The 16,809-nt window shown below is 44.5% G+C and overlaps 1 protein-coding gene across 1 annotated transcript in view; it reads left to right on the forward strand.

Moving 5' to 3' along the window:
* APP (amyloid beta precursor protein) overlaps positions 1-16,809 on the forward strand; it is a 360,227-nt gene that overhangs the window by 138,550 nt on the left and 204,868 nt on the right. The window contains 1 exon segment of the mRNA XM_030579633.1: positions 9,124-9,253. Within this exon segment, the coding sequence (XP_030435493.1) occupies positions 9,124-9,253 (130 nt within the window).

Raw genomic sequence — 16,809 nt, forward strand, 5'->3', positions numbered from 1 at the left:
GAGCCACCATTTTGTGAGAGCTGTTTAAAAGTCTCAATGTATTTCCAGTGTCATGTCCTCTACAGAACACCTTATTGCAAGAAAGTCAGGAGAAGCTAAGAAAGCTTATCAAAACAGTCAGCCTGTTCAGGTACTTCTGTCTTTTCTGTGTTCAGTGGTCTCCCATGTGGATATTCTTACGCCTTGTCTACACTACACAGTTTTGTCAGCACAAGGCAAGAGCTCAGAGCAATCCAATATGATCTCAAGGCTTTGCTTCTGTATCTGGACTTGCCTCCTACTTATCATGATTGACAACACTTCAGCCATGTCATACATCAGCAGAAAAGGGGAACATGGTTTACAGTTTTTCAAAGAGAAGCAGACCTCCTGATGACTTGGGCAAAGGAGACACTACAGACAAGTTGCTCCCTTCGCATCCAAGGGAAAACTGAATGTTGTGGCTAACTGGCTCAGCAGGCGAAAGTTAGATCATTCAGAATTGAAACTACACCCAGAGGGGTTTCATTGCCTGGTAAAAGATAGATCTGTTTGCCTCCTACCTGAATTACAAAGTATCAGTCTCCTCCTCTTACTGGTGGAATCATAGAGCCAAGGCGACAAAGCCTGTTGCAGAGATGGCCAGAAGGGACTTCTGTATGCCTCCCTTCCCTTTTCTTTACACAGCAGAATGCTACAAAAGATCAGGAGAGAAGCAGCACTGGTAGTTATGGTAGCCCAGTTTTGGTCAAGAGTCCTTGGTTCTCTGACCATCTTGGCTTGGTCCAAAGACCTCCCATCAGCTGTCTGTCCAGAAGGAATATGATGATATAAGGGCCAATTATGCATCAGAATCCAGACAATCTAAGCCTAACTGCCTGGTTCTTAAATAGAGCCTCTTAAGCCAAGTTTATTCAGAGAGGTAATATCCATGATTTTAGTTACCAGAAATGAATCTACTAACTCAGTATATTCAGGGGCCTGGAGGTCAACCCCCCACATCTGCTTCAGTACCACAGTGTGTCAAATTTCTTTAAGATAGACTCAGGCTATGCCTGACTTTGCTTTTTTTAAAGGAGAGCCGCATCTTTTCTACATCCTCCTGTAATGCATCAAGTTATATTATGTGATCTTACCTAGTTCTAATTGCCATTACAGGCCCTCCGTTTGAAATACTTGTGAAGGTGCCTCATTACTTTCTAATCATTAAAGTAGTGTTTTTGATAGCAGTCTTGTCTGTTCTCAGGGTGTCTGAGTTGTGAGCTCTTTTCCTGGAATTGCATTATTGCATGTTTCATAAGGCCAAAGTGGTAGTCAGAACTGATCAGTCTTCATACTAAAAGATCTAACTGCAGGCTCCATAAAGCACAGGAGATTGTTCTTCCATCCTCCTATCCAGCTTCATTTTGCTGCAAAGAGAAATTGTGGCATACGTTGGAGTCTGCTGAGCTCTCCAAGTATATATTTATCACACAGCTCCGGTCAGAAAGACACGTGCTTTTTGCTTTATTATCCAGTGTCAAAGGGAAAGAAGGCTTCAAAATCCTCTGCTTCCAGGTGTCCAAATTATTTTCATCTCAGAAGCGCACAAGTCAAAAAAAGTGTAACTCAGTCTTCCAGAATCAGAGCTCACTCTGTTTGAAATGTGGCAGCTTCATGGGCAGACAGATCATACACAAAAGAAAATCAGTAAAGCAGCTACCTGGTCATCTTTTCGTACCACCTTCAAATTCTGCAAGCTGGACATCAAGTATCTGGTGCTGACTTTAGTAGATGGGTGCTCCTTGCTATAGTATCCTAGTAACTATTAATAAAGGGTTATGCTCTTTCATATTTGTAAATAACTCTAAATAGTTGTTACCTCAAATAGATGCTGGTATAAAAATTTGGATGTCATGGATCTGGGGACCTCATTATGAATAAAAATAAGAAAATTTATCCAGGGTTCACCTGGAAATTTCCTTTCTTGGAGTAATGCGGTCCACAGATACAAGCCACCTGAATGGGCTTGTCAGTTGGGGAAAAGATATTGAATTCTTAATTGGCACTCAGAGTTTTTTGTTAGATGAATACCTTGCTCTACAGGAGGATTGTTCTGTTTAATCTTACTTCTAAAGTTTCCTTACTGATGGAGTGCTTAGTGTTTCCCAGGAAATGTCTCAAGTGGTGGTTGGAGCCGCACCTTGTCTGCTTCTGTTTGACAGGTTTGGTTTGCCTCCAGGGCTGAATAGAGTAGAGTACCTGGTGTCATGGATCTGTGGACCCAATTTATTTCAAGAAAGGAAAATTTCAGATAAAACATGGATAAATTATCCTATTTTATCTTAGTCTGTGTCTTGCTGCTACTGTTTTAACAAGGCCTCACATCAATAGTTAATGGTAATCATTAGGAAGGCACCTTAGTATGTGGTTAACTTTAACCATGTGCTTAAGTGTTGTCCTGAATAGGAAAGATTTCCTGAATTGGAGTCCTGAAGTCTACATACACTTTCTCTTCTTTCTTTCTTTCCCAGCAAAAACACTTTAAAACTGGACATTTTGTAGATGTTAGTGTGTTTGTTTTTTTAATGTACATATGTATAGTAGCCACATTTTCATTATGGGTTTGACTTATTCAGTGAACTATATCAGAAAAATTCTGCAGTGGGAACATTTCAGTGACGTTGCATCATGTCTCAGTCTTACGACCCAAGGTATTGTTAATGATGCCATCAGAAATTCAGTTTAAGGTGTCTATATTTGGAGTGGTAAACTTTTGTCCTCTCAAATATTGCTTTTAGTCAACGCAGCAAACCAAATCCTTCTGTTGTACCTCTCCTATGGCTCCCAAAACAGCCGGTGTACTTTTGACTAGTAGTATTTACGCAACAGTGCAGCTTGAAACTTACCAGCTTCATGGAATACTAATTAATGCATTTTAGTATTGTTGTGACAGAGAACAGGAACAGAAGCATGATTGTGCACTCATCTATCGGGGAAGGGAAGTGAGGAGGACTGAAGGGAAGAGACACCAGGTTTCAGGGGGTGAAAATAAGATTTTATTTCATTTATAATATTGTCAACTTGATTAAAATTCAGTACTTGCACACTTAAGGAGATAGAGCAGCAAATTCTGTTGCATTCACTTTATGCAGATGTTTAATAACTGATCATGAAAATTTTAGTGCATTTACAGTGTAAATAATAAACGCTTAAATCTATCTGCTACAGAACAGATACAAGTAAGTGGAACAAAGCCAGTCCAAGGTCTCACAAATACAGGAATATTGGTAGTAAACTCCAGGGCAACATTATCCATATAGACCCATATCTTTGCATTTCTTGCTTTGCTTCATATAAATAATGGTCCTAGAAGTTGGAGTCAAAAACCCCAAATCCTGTCCCTTTTACTATTAAAATAAATACATCTGATCCAATGTAAAAGAGAAGATGTTCCATATAATATTGGAAGTACAGTGGGTCCGTCATGGAGATAATATACAGTCATGGATTTTTTTCTCTTCCCTTTTTATAGTAGTAATTAATGCAATACCGGATGCCATGTGATATATAGGATGGTATTCACTCTGTCAGATATGAATATTCCCCATAACATGCTAATCTTTCAGCCTTGAATAACTATCTCCTTCTGTAATTGATCATTTTCCATTGCAAGAGAAGGTAATTGTCCTGGGCTTATGTCAAAACCTAGTCCCAGATTTGGACCTTAGCATCCAAAATATGGGGGTTAGCATGAAAACCTCCAAGTGCTTTCCTCTGGGTATCTTTTTTGGGAAAGGACCCAGAATATCCACAGCTACTCCCTGAAATGGGACCTCAATTATGGGGAGTGGCTGGAGAGGGGCCTTGACCTGGTCTTGAGGCTTTCCCACTCTTTGGCATACCTCACAAGACCGGACATACTTGGCAACGTCCTTGCCCATCCCCTCCCAGGGGAAGGACTTCCCCAACTGGTTCTTGGTTCTGTTCACCCCAGCATGGCCACTGGGATGATCATGGGCTAAGCTTAAGAGCTTCCCCCGGTACTTAGTTGGAACCACCAACTGTTTTTGCGGCTGCCATTTTTTCCGGTGTCCACCAGAAAGAATTTTTTTGTATAAAAGTCCTTGGTCTATAACAAAACAGGATCGATTAGAAGAGCTGAGTGGCGGTGGGGTGCTCTGTGCCGCCGCCCAAGCTTTCTGAAGGCTGTCATCTGCTTCCTGCTCAGTCTGGAACTGTTCCCTTGAGGCTGGGGTCACCAGTTCTTCCTCAGACTGTGGACTTGGGCTTGGTCCCTCTGGAAGCGATGTAGGTGATGGGGTTGTTTTTGTTGCTGGTGAACCGCTCTCCGCTGGTGCACCTGAGGTTATTTCAGGCTCTGGCTGAGCCTTTTGGGTATGGCTGTCTGTTGCTTCTGCCAGTTTTGGCTCGCTGGCGCCCTCTGGCGTTGAGTTTGAAGATGTGGTTGCACTTGCTGGTGCTGGTTGCTGTTCCAGTTCCGGGCCTGGGACTGGAGGTGCTGTGGCGGTTTCAGTGGTTGGCATGGTATCCGGGTCCACTACCTCTGTCTGGGTCTCTGGTAACACAGATGGGGTGCCTGTGGACGGCTCAGGAACAGGAATGGGTCTGGAAGCTTGCCTGGTTTGGCTACGTGTAACCATTCCCACTCTCTTGGCCCGCTTCACCTGGTTGGCCAAGTCTTCCCCCAGTAGCATGGGGATAGGATAATTGTCATAGACTGCAAAAGTCCACATTCCTGACCAGCCTTTGTACTGGACAGGCAGTTCAGCTGTAGGCAAGTCTACAGCTTGTGACATGAAGGGGTAAATTGTCACTTGGGCCTTTAGGTTGATGAATTTGGGGTCTACGAAGGATTGGTGGATAGCTGACACTTGTGCCCCCGTGTCTTTCCACGCAGTAACCTTCTTTCCACCCACTCTCAAATTTTCCCTTCGCTCCAAGGGTATTTGAGAGGCATCTGGGCCTGGGGATCTTTGGTGTGATGGTGGTGTAATGAACTGCACTCGGATGGGGTTCTTTGGACAGTTGGCCTTGATATGTCCCAGTTCATTACACTTAAAGCATCTGCCATCTGATGGGTCACTGGGCCGAGGTGAGTTGCTGGAGACTGGTGAGGTGGAAGAATAGGGCGTCTGTGGCTTTACTTGGGTTGTATGTGGGGTCTTTGGCTGTCCTCGGTTGTAGGGTTTATGGTCGGGGTGCCCCCTGGGGTATTCATTCCTCTTGACCGTAGCTTTCTTGCTTTCTGCCACTTCCATCCATCTGGCTCCAGTCTCCCCGCCTCAGCAAGATTTTTGGGTTTTCCATCTTGTATGTACCGTGTTATGTCCTCAGGAACACCATCCAAGAACTGCTCCATTTGTATGAGGAGGTGCAGTTCTTCCAAGGATTTAACATTGTGTCCTGATATCCAGGCCTCATAATTTTTCCCAACGTAGTAGGCGTGTTTGGGAAATGACACATCTGGTTTCCACTTTTGGGTTCTGAAATGCCGACGGGCATGATCCGGGGTTATCCCCATTCTGCATCTGGCCTTGGTTTGAAAAAGTTTATAGTTGTTCATGTTCTCCTTAGGCATTTCAGCTGCCACCTCTGCTAAAGGTCCACTGAGCTGTGGCCTCAATTCTACCATGTACTGGTCTTCAGGGATGCTGTACCCATGACAGGCTCTTTCAAAATTTTCCAAGAAGGCCTCGGTGTCATCACCTGCCTTGTAGGTGGGAAATTTCCTGTGCTGTGGAACAATAATTGGCGAAGGGTTGTTAGGATTGGCTGGCGCATGCAGTCCAGCTTGCGCTAAGTCCAGTTCATGTTTTTTCTGTTTTTCCTTCTCTTCATTTTCTTTTTGTTGTTTTTCCATGTCTCGGCGGTGGGCCACCTCTTCTTCTTCTAGTTTTCTGTGGTGGGCTGCATTTTTGGCTTCTTGTTCTCTTTTATGGGCTGCCTGTTTGATCTGTTCTTCTCTTTCTTTCATCTCCATCTGTTTTTGTTTTATTTCTAGTTCCTGTTTGTTTTTTTCCATCTCTCGCCTGTGTTCCGCGTCTTTGAATTGGTCTTCGGCCTCAATTTTTGCCTTAGAAGTCATGGTTCCTGTTTTCTTGTGTTGGGGTGCCCTACGGTGTTTGTCTTCTGAACTGCAGGCTCTGTTGTCTCCTGGGGTCTGCAACAGTGCCTTTTTCCCTTTCTTTGTCTAGCTAATTTTTTCAATGTAGAGTAAACCAGAAAAACCACTTTATTTGCATGAGTATAATGCTGGTAATGACTGTCAATGGGAGTGCTATTGTCACAAAAGACCTGTTTGTCACAGCTTAATGGTTCCTTGCTTAATATGCAAGCCAAAAACTGCCAGAGAGAGCAGAAAAAAAAATTCTCTCTGGTGCCTTTGAAAACCAAACCCTCTCTGCTAAAAAGCCCCTAGCAGAGAAAAGAAAAATATAATATTCCTACTGGCTTCTGGATTCTATCTTTCCCACTGCTGCCATCATGTCAAAACCTAGTCCCAGATTTGGACCTTAGCGTCCAAAATATGGGGGTTAGCATGAAAACCTCCAAGCTTAGTTACCAGCTTGGACCTGGTACTGCTGCCACCACCCAAAAAATTAGAGTGTTTTGGGGCACTCTGGTCCCCCCAAAAACCTTCCCTGGGGACCCCAAGACCCAAATCCCTTGAGTCTCACAACAAAGGGAAATAAACCTTTTCCCTTCCCCCCCCCTCCAGGTGCTCCTGGAGAGATACACAGAAGTAACCTCCGTGAATCTAAGCAGAGGGAGTCCACCCTCCCTAATTCCAGTCCTGGAACAAAAAGCACTTCCCTCTTCACCCAGAGGGAATGCAAAATTAGGCTAGTAAATCTAACACACCCAGATTTCCCCCCTGACTTCTTCCTCCCACCAATTCCCTGGTGAGTACAGACTCAATTTCCCTAAAGTTCCCCACTAAAGAAAAACTCCAACAGGCCTTAAAAAAAAGCTTTATATAAAAAAAAAAGAAAAATACATACAAATGGTCTCTCTGTATTAAGGTGACAAATACAGGGTCAATTGCTTAAAAGAATATTGAATAAACAGCCTTATTCAAAAGAATACAATTTAAAGCACTCCAGCCACTATAGACATGTAAATACAAAAAAACCATAAATCCTATCTGATCTTTTTGTACTTACAACTGGGAAACAGAAGATTAGAAAGCAGGAAATAGAAATCACTCCTCATCCGAGAGAGCATACAGGCAGACAACCCAGAACAAAAGACTCTCACACAAAAAACCCTCCACCCAGAGTTGAAAAAATCCTGTTTCCTGATTGGTCCTCTGGTCAGGTGCTTCAGGTAAAAGAGACGTTAACCTTTAGCTATCTGTTTATGACAGCTTACATGTAACAAATTATTTAAATGTAATTTATAATATGTTTTAAACATCAGTCCAGGGTGTGGCTGTATAGTATTTCAATTACAATCTCCTTCAGTTTACCATTAGGAGAGAACTTCCCATTCCCATAATCCTATATTTGATGTTTATACTGCATCCTATGCCTCCTTTCCACTATACATGTGCTACCTCCACGCTGCTTGAATTCAAGTAGTGTTAATCTCAGAGCAGCTTAAAAGAGCACAAAAATGTGTTGCTACTTATCATTGCCATTTAAATGTTATGCTTTTAAATTTCAACTTTAATTAAAGATACAGTTCTGACTTTGTTGCACCCACGTGTTTCATATTATCTTAATTAGATTGTAAATTGTTTGGGCAGGGATCATCTTTTACTCTGTTTGCACAGTGCTGACCAGGATGGGGCCTTGCTTCTGACTGGGTCTCTATGCGCTACCAGAATGCAAGTAATACAAATGATAATTGAACTTAATATCAATCAGGCGTCTTTATAACTCCACCCATCATGCAAAGGGTTTCCTGCTCTGCAAGTTGTATTCCATTCAACACACAGAGATCCTAACTACAGAAAAACAAAACAAAAACCTCTCTTTATGGAAGGCAGAATGTTAAGGCTCCAAAACTGTATGCTCTTTCAAGTATCTTCATGCACAGCAGTTACAGCGAGTTGAGGATAGGTTGGAGTAGTTGATGAGATGAGAAGTAAAGGGAAGTTAGTAGTACAGTAAATTCCATGTGAGGATCTGGTTGATGGATTACTGATCATAGGCAGCATTAGAGATGAGTTTTCACTTCCTTTCAAAAGAAGGGATGGAGAAACTAGATTATCGGGAGGTGAGTAGACTGTTCCATATAGCTGGTTGGCAGTGAAGAATTGACCCCTGACAACGGAGAGCAGCTGTGGCCAGAAATGGAAGAGGAAAAGGGGGAGAGCATGTGTAGGATTGAAGGAGAAATGAGATGGGGATGGATTGGGATCATGGCAGTGACTGTAATTGAGTAGTTCCTTTCAGGACTGGAACAGCATGACTGTCAACACGTGTGGGTTGAGTAGTACACTGCAGTGTTTGGAACAGACTGGATTTTGAGATGAGCAATTTAAGAAAGTCAGGAGGGAACAGCAATAATCTAAGCATGCAAATGAATAAGTGATTCAGCAAACTGCTGTGGATGCAGATGAGGGCTGTATTGAGAAAGTGATAGCTGACATTCAGAAATAGATTTTCTGAATGCAACAATGTTAGGGGAAAGGAGGGCTCTGAGTTTAGGATGAGTCCATGATTAGACTTGGGAAAAGAGGGGAAGTTCAGAGTCTTGAGAGGAGATTGATGAACTGGTCATGCAGTAGGGAACACTATAGCTAAACAGAAAGATGTCCCTTTTGGTGACAACTGAGGAAAATTAAGCTGAACAGGGATTGATATGTTCAGTTCAGGTGGACATGGATTCAGGGGTGGGGAGTCATTTAATGTTTTAAAAGAGACAGTTGGGTATCGCCACATTCACAATCATAGTTGATAATTATTGGTTCTTGTTTTCTTAATGGAGTATAGCTTCTACTTGGGTGAATCATATAACAATATAAATTCATTGTCTGAAATAGAATTGATGAATGATAGTTACATAATATACAACAGATGGAGGAAGGCGTGATATTGAACATCACTCTGTGATATCGATGTCAACACTATTTAATAACACAGTAAATATGCCTTTGATTGATTACATTTGTTCTCTTTGTATTTTGAACATTAGGTTTATCCTGAATTGCAAATTACCAATGTTGTGGAAGCCAACCAGCCTGTGACAATCCAAAACTGGTGCAAGAGAGGACGGAAGCAGTGCAAGAGTCACCCTCACATTGTGGTTCCCTACAGGTGCTTGGGTGAGTTGTGTAGATTTTTAAATCTGCATTTCTGTTTTCTCTCCATATGTATCTGTTCATTTAAAACTCTCTCCTCCTTGGGAAACAGGGATGACTATGTAACATTCTTACATCTTCATATATCTCCTGGCAAGTATTGTCCATTTCAACAATCCTTTAGACCAGGGGTTCTCAACCTTTTTCTTACTGAGGCCCCCTTCAACGTGCTTTAAAATCTCCAGGGCCCAGTGGGACTTGGGGCTCTGTCCTGGGAGGGAGGACGTGGCAGCATTGGGCATAGGCATAGCTTGACTTCTATTCCCGCGTGGCTCCCTGCTCCAGCCCTGGGCTGCTCCCGGCTTCATGTGGTGTCCAGCTTCAGCTCCGTGCTGCTCCCGGCTTGGCTGGGGCGAGGCACCAGCTTTATCCCTTCTGGGGGGCATCAGGGCACTAGGTTGAAACCGCGGGGCCCTGTTAATCCCCTGAAAAGGTTCAGCGTTCGCAGCCCCCCAGTTGAGAAACACTTCTTTAAACAGTTAGGTTATATGGGGCTGTAGATAGATAGATACACACACTTACTTGGAGATATGTCTTTCCTTAGAAATGTTTCCATCTTCTGGTTAGATATACAGGAAAAATTTATACAAGTATATCTATATAGGTATAGCTTTTTTTCTTTAGTGCTAGATTTTGAACCATTGAAGATGATGAGAATGTTTTATCTTTGGGAGCAAGAGAAAGGTCATGTGTGCTTAGACTTTAAGATTCTCGAGTTCTGTGTTCTTTTACCCATCAGTAAATCAGAGCTCCAGCATTTCCATGAGATTCTTTTCCCGGCAGCAGCCTTCTATTCCTTTCTGTGACCTTCCTGTTTGAAAGAGTACATTGGCTGGAAGTGGTGCTGAGATAAGTGATCACTTTTAATAAGTTGTTTTACAAAAGAGGGATAGGGAGAACCAAATCCATGCTGATTCTTGAGGCATCCAGCTCTAATTTTTCAGAAATTCCTCAAATCTCCTGCTATAAAATAAAAGGGGTTTGAAATAATATCAGGGAACTGTCATTGTATGGACCACGGTAAGTTGGATTGAGTGTCTTCTAAGTAAGTTACATCCAACTTCCAGTTGGAGTTTGCCTTTGTATAAAGATGGTGCAGCTAAAAACTAGTGTGTGAACCTTAATCTTCTCCAAATAAACTATGAACAACTGAAGTTTGACCAATTATTCAGTGATGGGAATGATGGCAGAAGGACTGTAGTCCTACAATCCTTTATTTTTTGTGTCAGGAGGTAGAAGAGGAACAGTAGGTGGAGCTTCACCATTTCTTTCCTGATGTCCAGGTAGTGACCCTACTGATCAATGTCAAAATAAGAACTTTGGCATCATAGTATGTAACTGTTCACTCATTCCTTGTCTGGAAACCTACTCTTCCTGTGTGGTGCCAATTTGGAGGAGGGCATGGGCAGGTTTTGTTCTGGTTGACCAGGATTTAGCTGAAGAAACTATTTTACACTTATACTGCAGTATCTCTTTTCAGACCAAAGGAGCATAGAATAATTTAACTATAACCCCTACCACAAATAACAATGGCTCTGATTAAGGAGCATGGAGCCAGGAGCCAGAAAAGTTTGTGAAACAATAGGCAGGGGTCATGCAAAATGATGGTATTTAAATTAGCTGGTACTCCTCAAGAAAGAGATATTGGAGTTATTGTGGATAGTTTATTGAAAAACATCTGCTTAATGTGCCGCAGCAGTCAAAAAGGCTAACAATGTTAGGAACCACTAGGAGAGGCATAGATAATGAGACAGAAAATATCATAATGCCACTACTTACATGCAGGATACCCCAACACCTTGAATATTGTGTGTTGTTCTGTTCTTCCCATCTCAAAAAAAAATAAATTAGAATTGGAAAAGGTACAGAGAAGGGCAATAAAAATGATTAGGGGTTTCAACAGTTTTCATCGGAGGAAAGATTAAAAAGAATGGGACTGTTCAGCTTAGAAGAGAGACAACTAAGAATGTGATAGAGGTCTATAAAATCAAGAATGGGGTGGAAAAAGTGAAAAAGGAAGTGTTATTTACCCCTTCACATAACACAAGAACCAGGGGTCATCCAATCAAATTATTAGACAGCAGATTTAAAAGAAACACAATGCACAGTCAAGATGTGGAACTAGTTGCCAGAGGATGTTTTGAAGGCCAAAAGTATAACTGGGCTCAAAAAAGAATTAGAAAAGTTCATAGAGGATAGACCCATCAATGGTTATTAGCCAAGATCGTCAGGGATTCAGCACCATGCTTGGAGTGTCCCCAAACTTCTGATTTCCAGAAGTTGGGATTGGATGACGGGGTGCATCACTCGATAATTCCCCTGTTCTGTTCATTTCCTTTGAAGCATCTGGCCCTAGCCACTGTCGGAAGACAGGATCCTGTGCTGGATGGACCATTGATCTGACACAGTATGGACGCCCTTATGTTTTTATATTTTTCTATGTGTTTGAACAGTGCCTTCCACAGTGGGCCCCAGATCTATCTCAGGGCTTCTGAATGCTATTGTTATAATAAATAAATGTTGGGTGATATAGGAAGCCTCTTGGCTTTAGTCCCGCCTTTTGGATCCTGGTTTTTTCCCTCCATGGTTTCTGTTTTTCAGAGGTGAAACACATAAATTAAGGCTGTTGAATTCTAATTAAGAATACGTTCAGTTCTTCTTCGAGTGCTTGCTCATGTCCATTCCATTGTGCATATGTATGTGCTCTCCATATGCACCAATGCTAGAAGTTTTTCCCTCAGTGGTATCCATAAGGGACAGGTTCTGGTGCCCTCTGGAGTGGCGTGCGTATATGCCGGTATAAGGGGCGCTGCTGGCACCCCCTCCCTTGGTTCCTTCTTACTGCCAGTGACTGTGCTGGTACATCTCCTTGCCTCGGCAAGCTTTCCTTCTTCAAATGGTTATTCATGTCCATTCAAAGTAGGTGTGCATGCGCCACGTGCATGCCAGCTGGAAGATTTTCCTCTAGCAGCGTCCGTAGGGTCGGTCCTGGCGCTCTATAAAGGGGCCCACCGACCCTCTACCCCCTCAGTTCCTTCTTACCGCCGGTGATGGTTAGCTGGAACTTCTCTTGCGCATAGCAAGTTAGCAGCGTCCTATCCTTGTGTATAGTCCGTGTATATGGTTGGGTTATAGTTAGTTTACTTAGATCATTGTATGTAGTTCTTCATAGTTGGGGGGTTCTGTAGAACTGATAAATGAAATTGTTTTTAATTGTTCACTTTATTAATGTAACTTCTGTTCACCATTCACTACACTTGCCTACACTGTAACTTCTGTTCCATATTGTAATTCAAACCCCATTTTAAAACACTCACTCCATTTTGTAAAAGCTTCCTCCAACCTTCATTTTTGCAAACCCTGCTGTAATCATATTAGTTTAGTTTAGATGTGTGAATGAGGTATGTATGAATGACGGAATCAACCTCCAGCCCCAGCCTGTCCTGATGAGATAAAGTTCAAATACCAACGGCTGAAGACCTAGACAACAGCCCTAAACAAAGTAAGAAGCATCCACCCTAAAAAGAAAAGGACAACAGAACAACAGAAGGAAGATCAAAGCCAGGTTCAAGGCTGAAAGTCACGCCTGCAATTGATGGGTGATCAATCTAAACCCAGAGGCAGCGTGACACAGCAAGACCTATAGACTTTGAATCCAAACTAAAAGCCTATAAAAAAGAAGGGTGAGATCAGAGACTCTGGGTAACATTCTGCTGCCAACATGGAAGGACATCAGTGCCTGCCCAACAGAGATCCAGCTTATCCTTGTGCCTGGCTTTCCTGGCCAGTTAGCCGCTACAAGCTACGAACCCAAGCTACAAAATCAAGCTATGAACTTAAGCTATCTTCAGGACTGGTAACTATGCAGCAGCTGCAGAACATCTGATGGATATGTATGTGTGTGTGTGAATGTGTGTGTGTGTATAGGTATTAGGTATAATGTGTGTGTATAAGAATTAAGATATTAGTTAGTAGTCATAAATCAAATTATCATAATAAATGTGGCATCTTTGTCTTGTCCCCTTTAATAAGATCCTGCTGGTTTTTACTGGTCTAATATAATTGGTACAACAGTTCCCCCCCAAGTTTTCGTCACCCGCTGGGGCATGCCCGGGTCCCCTGAGTTTAAACTCTGCAAGGACTGTGGGAAATTCGTGCCCAAGAGTGACCCGCACTCTGCTTGTTTGAGGTGCCTCGGAGAGAGCCACCAAAAGGACCGGTGCTCTATCTGCAGAGGCTTCCGCCCGAGAACTCTCAAAGACAGAGCTCAAAGACTTAGTCGTCCTGATGGAGGCTGCCCTGCGGCCACTCTCGGACCTGGAACCGGCCGAGGCGGTGCCCAGCACGTCTTCCTCGGTGCAGAGCGCCCCAGCACCAGCATCAGGACTTAGGGCCCAGCCCAAGTCATCTAAAACCCGGCACCAGACGCAATTGGGTCATAGAAAGTCGGCTTCGGTGCAGCACCACTCACTGCCACCGGTGCCCACTAAGAAGAGAGAGCCAGTGAGGGAACGGTCACCCCACCAGGATCCGAGGCCGACGCCATCCACGGGTGCAAGTGGACAGGCCGGGCTACAGCCCTCGGCTGCTCGTCGACTCCCGCACTGCAGAGAGGGCGGTCGAGTCTGGACCAGCCTAGATCCCCGGATCTCAGCAGAGACCTGCGCCTCCCTTTGACGCCGGAGTCGTTCGAGGCAGCTTTAGATTTGATGAGACTCCTGGTGCCGGCCTCCCCGCACCGTAGGGAGTTGCCTACCATGGCCCATCCCCCAGTACAATCAAGGGGCAAGCCGGCCATGCTGTCGCCTCCCTCCCGCACCGCGCTGCTAATGCGGCACTGGACCAGATAAGGGGCTCCCCGCCGCCTCAGCACCGATCTCCAGCGGCACCGAGTGCTGCTCCTCCCGGGTCCTCATACTCAGAGACTTCAGACTCAGGGTACATCTACACTACGGGATTATTCAGATTTTACATAAACCGGTTTTGTAAAGCAGATTGTATAAAGTCGAGTGCACATGGCCATACTAAGCACAGTAATTCAGCGGTGTGCGTCTATGCTGAACCAGGACCTGCAAAGCCAGGCGAGGAGGAGATGGCTACGGCAGAGTGGCGACGAGAGTGATGTGGACATGGACACAGAATTCTCTCAAACCGCGGGCCCCTGCACTTTAGAGGTCCTGCTGGTAATGGGGCAGGTTCTAGCCAATGAATGCCGATTTTGGGCCCGGGAAACAAGCACAGACTGGTGAGACCGCATAGTTTTGCAGGTTTGGGACGATTCACAGTGGCTGCGAAACTTTTGCATGCGTAAGGGCACTTTCATGGAATTTTGTGACTTGCTTTCCCCTGCCCTGAAATGTCATAATACCAAGATGAGAGCACCCCTCATAGTTGAGAAGTGAATGGCAATAATCCCCTGGAAGCTTGCAATGCCAGACAGCTACTGGTCAGTCGGGAATCAATTTGGAGTGGGAAAATCTACCATGGGGGCTGCTGTGATGCAAGTAGCCAAAGCAATCATTAAGCTGCTGCTACAAAAGGTTGCGACTCTGGGAAATGTGCAGGCTTGTGTGTTGTTCTGTTCTTCCCATAGTGGGATGGCTTTGCTGCAATGAGATTCCCTAACTGTGGGGGGGCGGGGGGATAGATGGAACCCATATCCCTATCTTGGCACCGGAGCACCAGGGCACCTAGTATGTAAACCGCAAAGGGTACTTTTCGATGGTGCTGCAAGCACTGGTGGATCACAAGGGACGTTTCACCAACATCCACGTGGGATGGCCAGGAAGGGTTCATGACGCTCACGTCTTCAGGAACACTACTCTGTTTAAACGGCTGCAGCAAGGAATTACTTCCCGGACCAGAAAATAACAGTTGGGGATGTTGAAATACCTGTAGTTATCCTGGGGGACCCAGCCTACCCCTTGATGCCATGGCTCATGAAGCCATACACAGGCAGCCTGGACAGTAGTCAGGAGCTGTTCAACTACAGGCTGAGCAAGTGCAGAATGGTGGTAGAATGTGCATTTGGCTGTTTAAAGGCGCGCTGGCTCACATTACTGACTTGCTCAGACCTCAGCCAAACCAGTGTCCCCATTGTTATTGCTGTTTGCTGTGTGCTCCACAATCTGTGTGAGAGTAAGGGGGAGACCTTTATGGCTGGATGGGAGGCTGAGGCAAATCACCTGGCCGCTGAGTACGTGCAGTCAGACACCAGGGCGATTAGAAGAGCACAGCACGAAGGGGTGCGCATCAGGGAAGCTTTGAAAACGAGTTTCATCATGGGCCAGGTTACGGTGTGACTGTTGTGTGTGTTTCCCCTTGATGAACTGCCCCCCTTGATTGACTCATTCCCTATAAGCAACCCACCTTCCCCCTTCAATTACAGCTTGCTTAAGGAAATAAAGTCACTATCATTTAAAAATCATGTATTCTTTATTAAAAAGTCATTATAAAAAGAGGGAGAGAACCGACAAGGTATCCCAGGTGTGGTTTGGGAGGAGGATAGGAGGGAAGGAAAAGGCCACTAAAAACATTTCAGAGTAATGACAGCCTTTTGGTTGGGCTGTCCACGGGGGTGGAGTGGGCAGGTGCACGAAACCTTCCCCCACGCGTTCTTACATGTCTGGGTGAGGAAGATATGGAACATGGTGAGTGGTGAGGGTGGTTACACAGGGGCTGCAGCTGCACTCTGTGACTCTGTTGCTCTTCCTGAAGCTCCACCAGACGTCGGAGGATGTCAGTTTGATCACACAGCAGCCCCAGTGTTGCATCCCGCCACCGCTGATCTTCCTGCCTACACTTCTGATCTTCCTGCCACCACCTCTCATCTTGAGCTTCTCTTCTCTCCTCACGCTGGTCCCTCCTGTCCTCACGTTCACTGGCATCTTTCCTGTAATTTGATACCATGTCCTTCCACTCATTCAAGATGAGCTCTTTCATTGCGGGTTACTTCCATGATTTCCGAGAACATTCGTCTCGCGTCTTTTTTTTCCTCCGCCTTATCTGAGATAGCCTTCGGGATGGAGTAGGGAGGCTTGAAAAATTTGCAGCTGCATGATAGAGGTAAAAAAGGGAGAGAGGAATTTAAAAAGATACATTTTACAGAACAATGGTTATACTCTTTCACAGTGAACAACACTATTCACCTTACATAGCATATATGATTTCACTACAAGGTCGCATTTTGCATCTTAATATTGAGTGCCTGCGGCTTTGGTGTTAGAGATCTCACAGAAGCAGGTCTGGGCAGCAGAATTCAGCTTGCATGCGGCCATGGTAAGCCACTGTCTTTCGGCTTCTGCAGCCTTCATATACACAGTGCCCTTCTTTCCCAAATACCAAGCAAAGCCCGTTCAGTGCTGCTTTTTTCCTGTTAACATGCAGCAGCACAAACCACTTCCCCATCCAATTCTCTGTGATGATCGCTTTACCCCTCCCCCCACCGCGTGGCTGGTATCATGGAAGATCACTGCTAATCACCCCCCTTCCTCCCCCACCGCATGGCTGGTAGCAGGGAA

Source organism: Gopherus evgoodei, chromosome 1 (genome assembly GCF_007399415.2).
Source record: "Gopherus evgoodei ecotype Sinaloan lineage chromosome 1, rGopEvg1_v1.p, whole genome shotgun sequence".
Taxonomy (NCBI): Eukaryota; Metazoa; Chordata; order Testudines; family Testudinidae; genus Gopherus; species Gopherus evgoodei.